Source organism: Hyperolius riggenbachi, chromosome 10 (genome assembly GCF_040937935.1).
Source record: "Hyperolius riggenbachi isolate aHypRig1 chromosome 10, aHypRig1.pri, whole genome shotgun sequence".
NCBI lineage: Eukaryota > Metazoa > Chordata > Amphibia > Anura > Hyperoliidae > Hyperolius > Hyperolius riggenbachi.
In genome coordinates, this window is record NC_090655.1 from 268360719 (window position 1) to 268371251 (window position 10533).

Genomic DNA, 10533 nt, shown 5'->3' on the forward strand with positions numbered 1-10533 from the left:
TGTGTCCCTGCCTCCTCCTCCTGTGTCTCCGCGTCCTCCTGTGTCCCCGCCTCCTCCTGTGTCCCCGCCTCCTCCTGTGTCCCCGCCTCCTCCTGTGTCCCTGCCTCCTCCTCCTGTGTCCCTGCGTCCTCCTGTGTTCATGTGTCCCTGCGTCGTCCTGTGTTACTGCGTCCTCCTGTGTCCCTGCTTCCTCCTGTGTTCCCGCGTCCTCCTGCATTCTCCTGTGTTTTGGCCAGAGCACATGCATGGTACGTGGGCAGAGTTGGGACAGTACAGGAGGACAGGTGCAGGGGGTGTGCTTGAGGGTGCGTGCGCATTGCGACTCGCATGTGATTGTGCACTGACCGTGCGCGTGTGCGTTGCAGCGGCAGTTCCAGCTGCCGTGGTCCTGGCCAGTTTATCTTCATAGAAATATAGGCATGTAGAAAGCGCGAGCGGAGATAACTGTATGCTGCAGGAAGAGAGCATCTCTTCTCTCAGCCAGTCCTGATCACAGGGAGGGGAGGGGCCCGACACGGAAGGTCACGTGTTTATGTCCGGGTGGCTGGAGGAGCACATGGGTCAGTAACCTATACAGCATATATGGCAGCTGTACACCCCAGTCTTCCTCTCCCTCACTCCCTATTCTCAGCACTCTCATCAGTAACCTGTGCTGTGCCTGTGAGGCAAAGTATTAACTGCAACTCTCCTGAACATTATTAATAATCCCACAGTATTCTACAGAGTACATATTCAGGTCACTACCTGTTCCCCAGAGAAGCACAAAATCTTACCCAACCCCCTGTCCCTGCATCCTCCTGTGATATTTCCCACACTCAGCACGATTAGGGCATCTCACCAGTATGAGAACTTTCATGTATAATAAGGCTTGATTTACTACTAAAAATATTTCCCACACACAGCTTCTCATCCGTGTGAGTTTGCTTATGTTTGACAAGATGTGTTTTACATCCAAAACATTTCCCACACTCAGCACATGTATAAGGCTTCTCACCAGTGTGAGATCTCTCATGTCTATGAAGATTTCTTTTATGCCCAAAACATTTCCCACACTCAGCACATGAATAGGGCTTCTTACCAGTGTGACATCTCTCATGACCAATAAGATTTCTTTTAATCCCAAAACATTTCCCACACTCAGCACATGAATATGGTTTATCACCAGTGTGAATTCTCTCATGTCTGGCAAGGTCTCCTTTGTATCCAAAACATTTCCCACACTCAGCACAGGAATAGGGCTTCTCACCAGTGTGACATCTCTCATGTCTAACAAGATTTCTTTTAATCCCAAAACATTTTCCACACTCAGCACATGAATATGGTTTATCACCAGTGTGAGATCTCTCATGGTTGGCAAGGCCTCCTTTGTCTCCAAAACATTTCCCACACTCTGCACATGAATAAGGCTTCTCACCAGTGTGAGTTCGTTCATGTATGCCAAGACTTACTTTATGCCCAAAACTTTTCCCACACTCAGAACATGAATAGGGCTTTTCACCAGTGTGAGTTCTCTCATGACTGACAAGCAGTGATTTACGCCCAAAACATTTCCAACACTCAGAACATGAATAAGGCTTCTCACCAGTGTGAGTTCTCTCATGACTAATAAGATGTTTTTTCTGCACAAAACATTTCCCACACTCACCACATAAAAAGGGTTTTTCACCAGTGTGAGTTCTCTCATGTTTGACAAGGCCTCCTTTGTCTCCAAAACATTTCCCACACTCAGCACATGAATAGGGCTTCTCACCAGTGTGAGATCTCTCATGTCTGACAAGCTGTGATTTCCAAACAAAACACTTCCCACATGTGGAACAGGAATAAGACCCTCCAGCAGGGGGAGAGCTGTGCTCGGTATAAGGCCTCTCAGGGTTAGACAGGTGAGGGGAGTCTGGGGGAATATTTGGGGTCACCAGGATATCTGCAGGAGACTCTTGTCCAGTGACATCATCATCCGTTGTACAGTCTGTGGATACAGAGAGACGAGTCTCTGAGAGGTTCCCGATGCCGGGACTCCGCGCTGCAAATAGAGAAACATCATCACTTCCTGTTAGAGAATTCTGAGGGGAGGAACAATTATCATTAGAGATGAACATGACATGACTATGTCCAAAAGAAAGACAGGGCAGCAGTCACATGACCAGGGTGTATGAGCGTGCAGAGAGTCATCCGAGTATCAGCCTCAGATCACAGTGTGCTGCGTGGCTGAACAAGAGCCAGGAAGACTGGAAACTGCGGCTGCAGCCACCAGAGCAGCATTATAATGGGACTTTTGTATCTTTTGCACAATAAAGTAAATTTCAAGTAGTAGAGCTGTGCGGGATTGTTGTGGAGAATCACATGACTATAACTTGCATGCAAATTTTATGTAGCTTAAAATTCAGCATTCAGAAATGTGACAAGCTGCAAACACTCTGCATTACATGTGCATACAAGTCAGTTATGTGCACCTCCTGTGTGCCCACTCATTCCTTCTTCTGTACCTCCTGTGCACCCCGTCATTCCTTCCTCTGCTCATCCTGTGTGCCTCCTTCATTCCTTCCTCTGCACCTCCTGTGTACCCCTTCATTCCTTCCTCTGCTCCTCCTGTCTGCCCCCTTCATTCCTTCTTCTGCACCTCCTGTGTGCTCCTTCATTCCTTCCTCTGCACCTCCTGTCTGCCCCCTTTATTCTTTCCTCTGCTCCTCCCGTGTGTCCCCTTCATTCCTTCCTCTGCACCTCCTGTGTACCCCTTCATTCCTTCCTCTGCTCCTCCTGTCTGCCCCCTTCATTCCTTCTTCTGCACCTCCTGTGTGCTCCTTCATTCCTTCCTCTGCACCTCCTGTCTGCCCCCTTTATTCTTTCCTCTGCTCCTCCCGTGTGTCCTCTTCATTCCTTCCTCTGCACCTCCTGTGTGCCCCCTTCATTCCTTCCTCTGCACCTCCTGTGTACCCCTTCATTCCTTCCTCTGCACCTCCTGTCTTCCACTTTCATTCCTTCCTCTGCTCCTCCTGTGTGCCCCTTCATTCCTTCCTCTGCACCTCCTGTGTGCCCCCTTCATTTCTTCCTCTGTACCTCCTGTGTGCCCCCCTTCATTCCTTTCTCTGCTCCTCCTGTGTGCCCCTGCATTCCTTTCTCTGCACCTCATGTGTGCCCCCTTCATTCCTTCCTCTGCTCCTCCTGTGTGCCCCTTCATTCCTTCCTCTGCACCTCCTGTGTGCCCCCTTCATTTCTTCCTCCGCACCTCCTGCGTGCCCCCTTCATTCCTTCCTATGCACCTCCTGTGTGCCCCTTCATTCCTTCCACTGCACCTCCTGTGTGCCCCCTTCATTCCTTCCTCTGCTCCTCCTGTGTGCCCCTTCATTCCTTCCACTGCACCTCCTGTGTGCCCCCTTCATTTCTTCCTCTGCACCTCCTGTGTGCCCCTTCATTTCTTCCTCCGCACCTCCTGTGTGCCCCCTTCATTCCTTCCTATGCACCTCCTGTGTGCCCCTTCATTTCTTCCTCTGCACCTCCTGTGTGCCCCCTCATTCCTTCCACTGCACCTCCTGTGTGCCCCCTTCATTCCTTCCTCTGCTCCTCCTGTGTGCCCCTTCATTTCTTCCTCTGCACCTCCTGTGTGCCCCTTTATTTCTTCCTCCGCACCTCCTGTGTGCCCCCTTCATTCCTTCCTATGCACCTCCTGTGTGCCCCTTCATTTCTTCCTCTGCACCTCCTGTGTGCCCCTTCATTCCTTCCTCTGCACCTCCTGTGTGCCCCTTCATTCCTTCCTCTGCACCTCCTGTCTGCCCCCTTTATTCTTTCCTCTGTTCCTCCCGTGTGTCCCCTTCATTCCTTCCTCTGCACCTCCTGGGTGCCCCGTCATTTCTTCCTCCGCTCCTCCCGTGTGTCCTCTTCATTCCTTCCTCTGCACCTCCTGTGTGCCCCCTTCATTCCTTCCTCTGCACCTCCTGTGTGCCCCTTCATTTCTTCCTCTGCATCTCCTGTGAGCCCCCTTCATTCCTTCCTCTGCACCTCCTGTGTGCCCCTTCATTTCTTCCTCTGTACCTCCTGTGTGCCCCCTTCATTTCTTCCTCTGTACCTCCTGTGTGCCCCCCTTCATTCCTTTCTCTGCTCCTCCTGTGTGCCCCTGCATTCCTTTCTCTGCACCTCATGTGTGCCCCTTCATTTCTTCCTCCGCACCTCCTGTGTGCCCCCTTCATTCCTTCCTCTGCACCTCCTGTGTGCCCCCTTCATTTCTTCCTCTGCATCTCCTGTGTGCCCCCTTCATTCCTTCCTCTGCACCTCCTGTGTGCCCCTTCATTTCTTCCTCTGCACCTCCTGTGTGCCCCTTCATTTCTTCCTCTGCACCTCCTGTGTGCCCCTTCATTTCTTCCTCTGCACCTCCTGTGTGCCCCTTCATTTCTTCCTCTGCACCTCCTGTGTGCCCCTTCATTTCTTCCTCTGCACCTCCTGTGTGCCCCTTCATTTCTTCCTCCGCACCTCCTGTGTGCCCCCTTCATTCCTTCCTCTGCACCTCCTGTGTGCCCCTTCATTTCTTCCTCTGCACCTCCTGTGTGCCCCTTCATTCCTTCCTCTGCACCTCCTGTGTGCCCCTTCATTCCTTCCTCTGCACCTCCTGTGTGCCCCTTCATTCCTTCCTCTGCACCTCCTGTGTGCCCCTTCATTCCTTCCTCTGCACCTCCTGTGTGCCCCTTCATTCCTTCCTCTGCACCTCCTGTGTGCCCCTTCATTTCTTCCTCTGCACCTCCTGTCTGCCCCTTCATTCCTTCCTCTGCTCCTCTTGTGTGTCCCTTCATTCCTTCCTCTGCACCTCCTGTGTGCCCCTTCATTACTTCCTCTGCACCTCCTGTGTGTCCCCTTCATTCCTTCCTCTGCTCCTCCTGTGTGCCCCTTCATTCCTTTCTCTGCACCTCCTGTGTGCCCCTTCATTCCTTCCTCTGCACCTCCTGTGTGCCCCTTCATTTCTTCCTCTGCACCTCCTGTGTGCCACCTAAATTTCTTCTTCTGCACCTCCTGTGTGCCCCTTTATTTCTTCCTCCGCACCTCCTGTGTGCCCCCTTCATTCCTTCCTCTGCACCTCCTGTGTGCCCCTTCATTCCTTCCTCTGCACCTCCTGTGTGCCCCTTTATTCCTTCCTCTGCACCTCCTGTGTGCCCCTTCATTTCTTTATCTGCACCTCCTGTGTGCCCCTTCATTTCTTCCTCTGCACCTCCTGTGTGCCCCTTCATTCCTTCCTCTGCATCTCCTGTGTGCCCCCTTCATTTCTTCCTCTGTACCTCCTGTGTGCCCCCTTCATTCTTTCCTCTGCACCTCCTGTGTGACCCCTTCATTCCTTCCTCTTCTAACTACAGGGGCCTCTTCTGACTACAGAATCATCATAACTTTCCCTCTAAATGGCCGGCTAACTAAACCAATAATGTGGTGGGGGAGGAGTAAACAGCCAACAAGTGGCTCCACAGAGCTCCCATAGCTTAAAGGCTCCACATTACAGGAGCATGAAAGGGCAAAGAGTGGAAATTGGCGGAGCTCCAGGTGCAAGCCTGGAATGGCTGTGCCTAAAAACAGCATTGACTCACCTGCTCTGCCCTCTGCAAGAGTGTCCTCCACTTTAATTATTCTCATCACATCTCCATCCTCCGCAGACTGCTGATCACTCCTCACATATGTCTCCTCTTCTTCCTTAATTTTCCTCATCATGTCACCCTCCTGCTTATACTGCTGATCACTCCTCACACATGTCTCTTCTTCTTCCTTAATTGACCTCATCATGTCACCCTCCTCCATAGACTGCTGATCACTCCTCACATACGTCTCTTTTCCCTCCTCTTTAAATTTCCTCATCATGTCACCCTCCTCCATAGACTGCTGATCACTCCTCACATACGTCTCTTCTTCCTCCTCTTTAATCGTCCTTATGTCACCCTCCTCTGCAGACTGCTGATCACTCCTCATATATGTCTCTTCTTCTTTCTCTTTAATTGTCCTCATCATGTCACCCTCCTTTGCAGACTGCTGAGCAATCCTCACATAGGTCTCTTCTTCCTCCTCTTTAATTGTCCTTATCATGAGACCCTCCACCATAGACTGCTGATCACTCCTCATATAGGTCTCTTCTTCTTCCTCTGTAACTCCAGCATTTATACATATCAGATTTCCACCCTGAGTGCAAGAAATGAGACATAATTTAAATTGTGAACACAGATAACAGCATATGCAGAAATAAACAATGTCACACAGGTGGTGGTCTCTGGGGACTTTTATCCCCATCTACCTGATAATGGTGGGGGTTGATGCGGTCTTCATGTGGACAATCTTCACAATAAAGAGGACCTGTACATCTCTCTGGTGGGTCTGTTACTGGATCCATCTGTAGGAAACACACACACTGACCGAATACATTGTCTCTATGTGTTTATCAGATTATGTAGGTATCTAGATGGACAATTCTGGGAATAAAGAGGACCTGTACATCTCTCTGGTGGGTCTCTGTTACTGGATACATATGTAGGAAGCATACACACTAACTGAATACATTGTCTCTGTGTGTTTATGTATGTCCACAAGTATGTCCACCCCGACCTCTGCTCTGCCCAATATATAACAAGTATGTCCACCCTGACCTCTGCTCTGCCCAATATATAACAAGTATGTCCCCCCGACCTCTGCTCTGCCCAATATATAACAAGCATGTCCACCCCGACCTCTGCTCTGCCCAATATATAACAAGTATGTCCACCCCGACCTCTGCTCTGCCCAATATATAAAAACAATCACACAAATACCTCTTCCAACAATGTATCCTCCACCTCCTATAACTTCTCTTCCTGCTGTGATACGCCACTTCCTTTCTGTGACATCACTTTTTATCACTTCCTGTGTGCGAGATCGCCGAGATCTAGTGGTGAATAGACTAACTGCAGCCTCTGTTTGTGGAATCTCCTGCACTCAGCAATCTATTATTATTATTATTATTACTATTATTGTTGTTATCATTTTCTGGTGCTACACAACAGCCTTATCTACAGACGTATCACATATAGTAAGAACAATAATATTGAACAACACCAAATGTGATCAGGATAGTGACAGGTGTACTATGACCTCCTCTGTAACAAAGTATATCCACCCCGACCTCTGCTCTGCCCAATATATAACAAGTATGTCACCGCGACCTCTGCTCTGCCCAATATATAACAATTATGTCCTCCCTGACCTCTGCTCTGCCCAATATATAACAAGTATGACCACCCCAACCTCTGCTCTGCCTGATATATAACAAGTATGTCCACCCCGACCTCTGCTCTGCCCAATATATAACAAGTATGTCCACCCCGACCTCTGCTCTGCCCAATATATAACAAGTATGTCCCCCCCGACCTCTGCTCTGCCCAATATATGACAAGTATGTCCACCCCGACCTCTGCTCTGCCCAATATATAACAAGTATGTCCACCCCGACCTCTGCTCTGCCCAATATATAACAAGTATGACCACCCCAACCTCTGCTCTGCCTGATATATAACAAGTATGTCCACCCCGACCTCTGCTCTGCCCAATATATAACAAGTATGTCCACCCCGACCTCTGCTCTGCCCAATATATAACAAGTATGACCACCCCGACCTCTGCTCTGCCCAATATATGACAAGTATGTCCACCCCAACCTCTGCTCTGCCCAATATATAACAAGTATGTCCACCCCGACCTCTGCTCTGCCCAATATATAACAAGTATGTCCACCCGACCTCTGCTTTGCCCAATATATAACAAGTATGTCCACCCCGACCTCTGCTCTGCCCAATATATAACAAGTATGTCCACCCCGACCTCTTCTCTGCCCAATATATGACAAGTATGTCCACCCTGACCTCTGCTCTGCCCAATATATAACAAATATGTCCCCCCCCCCCCCCGATCTCTGCTCTGCCCAATATATAACAAGTATGTCCACCCCGACCTCTGCTCTGCCCAATATATAACAAGTATGTCCACCCCGACCTCTGCTCTGCCCAATATATAACAAGTACGTCCCCTCCGACCTCTGCTCTGCCCAATATATAACAAGTATGTCCACCCCGACCTCTGCTCTGCCCAATATATAACAAGTACGTCCCCTCCGACCTCTGCTCTGCCCAATATATAACAAGTATGTCCACCCCGACCTCTGCTCTGCCCAATATATAACAAGTATGTCCATCCTGACCTCTGCTCTGCCCAATATATAACAAGTATGTCCAGCCCGACCTCTGCTCTGCCCAATATATAACAAGTATGACCACCCGACCTCTGCTCTGCCCAATATATAACAAGTATGACCACCCCGACCTCTGCTCTGCCCAATATATAACAAGTATGACCACCCCGACCTCTGCTCTGCCTAATTTATAACAAGTGTGTCCACCCAGACCTCTGCTCTGCCCAATATATAATAAGTATGTCCATCCCGACCTCTGCTCTGCCCAATATATAACAAGTAAGTCCACCCCGACCTCTGCTCTGCCCAATATATATAACAAGTATGTCCACCCCGACCTCTGCTCTGCCCAATATATAACAAGTATGTCCGCCCAGACCTCTGCTCTGCCCAATATATAACAAGTATATCCACCCCGACCTCTGCTCTGCCCAATACATAACAAGTATGTCCAACCGACCTCTGCTCTGCCCAATATATAACAAGTATGTCCACCCCGACCTCTGCTCTGCTCAATATTTAACAAGTATGTCCACCCCGACCTCTGCACTGCCCAATATATAACAAGTATGTCCACCCCGACCTCTGCTCTCCCCAATATATAACAAGTATGTCCTCCCCGACCTCTGCTCTGCCCAATATATAACAAGTATGTCCACCCCGACCTCTGCTCTGCCCAATATATAACAAGTATGTCCACCCCAACCTCTGCACTGCCCAATATATAACAAGTATGTCCACCCCGACCTCTGCTCTGCCCAATATATAACAAGTATGTCCACCCCGACCTCTGCTCTGCCCAATATATAACAAGTATGTCCACCCCGACCTCCGCTCTGCCCAATATATAACAAGTATGACCATCCCGACCTCTGCTCTGCCCAATATATAACAAGTATGACCATCCCGACCTCTGCTCTGCCCAATATATAGCAAGTATGTCCACGCCGACCTCTGCTCCGCCCAATATATGACAAGTATGTCCACCCCGACCTCTGCTCTGCCCAATATATAACAAGTATGTCCACCCCGACCTCTGCTCTGCCCAATTTATAACTAGTGTGTCCACCCCGACCTCTGCTCTGCCCAATATATAACAGTATGTCCACCCCAACCTCTGCTCTGCCCAATATATAACAGCAAATCACACAGTTACCTTTTCCAGTCGTGTGAACTCCCCACCTCTTGCAATTTCTTTTCCTGCTGTGGTACCACTTCCTGCTCGTGACATCACGTCCTTTCTGTGACATCACTTCCTATGTGTGATATCGCCATCTAGTGGTGAATAGACTAACTGCAGCCTTTGTTTGTGGAATCTCCTGCACTCAGCAATCTATTATTATTATTATTACTATTATTGTTGATATCATTTTCTGTTGCCACACAACAGCCTCATCTACTGAATGTATCACATATAGTAATAACAATAATAATGCATAACAAGAATACTAACAATAATATACTGTAAATCATTATTAGTCCTCAGATGGTTGCTGGATGTGTAGAGCTGCCATATGGATGTGTTGCCATAGTTACTGGAAGTGTCAGTTTCTTGCAGCAGACTCGGAGGAAGAGGCAGAATTACTGGAGAAATATTTTGGACTGGGATGTGTATTTTAAATATATAGTTTTGAATGAGGACGATACCATTTATTGGCTAACTTAGAGATCAATAAAAAGTAAGCTTTCAGTTAATAAACATTCATCAGACTTAGTTCCTGCATATTGACCAGATACAAAAAGAGGACACCGAGAGCCCAATATGGTGTAGTATGTAAAACAATGGGTAATAGAAAGTAAGTAAACAAATGACGCTTGCAAGTACACACTATGCGCTGATAGGAGAACACTGACACAGGCTTCGGAGAAAAGCCGATACGCCCACTCTGTTTAAAATATGTAAATCAAATCACCAGAGGTGGCGCTCACAGCAATGTCACATCTATATTACAGTTCAGATGCCTAAGGCAAATATAAGCAGAACAGCGCAATTCCAAATTCCACCATCCACTATGACAGAGAAGCATTCAACCTACAATATCTGTGCTTCACTGAGGATATATACATACACCACCTATCACAGAGTCAATGAGCAAATATGGTAGTCCACTTCCAAACTCCACATTAAAAAGCAAAATTTTGAGAGAAGCATATGCACTTGAGTCTCTATGTTTCACTGGATCAAAAATGTTCATATTCAGCATATAATTCCTATTTTTCCTTGTCTGTGCATAAAGTTTGACCACGTAGATGGAATAAAACACCACAAACACACCCTAAGTCAGCAACTCACTGTGTAGTGCGACTTATGCCAGGTCTATTCAGGCCTTGGGACTGTTCCCTGGTCGTCCTTCACC

The 10533-nt window shown here is 48.4% G+C and overlaps 1 protein-coding gene across 1 annotated transcript in view; it reads right to left on the minus strand.

Annotated features, from left to right (window-relative positions):
• The window catches only part of LOC137537184 (zinc finger protein 665-like), a 36973-nt gene extending 30624 nt beyond the window's left edge, over positions 1 to 6349 (minus strand). The window contains exons 1-3 of the mRNA XM_068259296.1: positions 6254 to 6349; positions 5559 to 6141; positions 995 to 2020 (exon numbers count right to left, since the gene is read on the minus strand). Coding sequence (XP_068115397.1) covers positions 995 to 2020; positions 5559 to 6141; positions 6254 to 6349 — 1705 coding nt within the window. The remainder of the gene's footprint in view (positions 1 to 994; positions 2021 to 5558; positions 6142 to 6253) is intronic.
• Positions 6350 to 10533: the final 4184 nt, after the last annotated feature.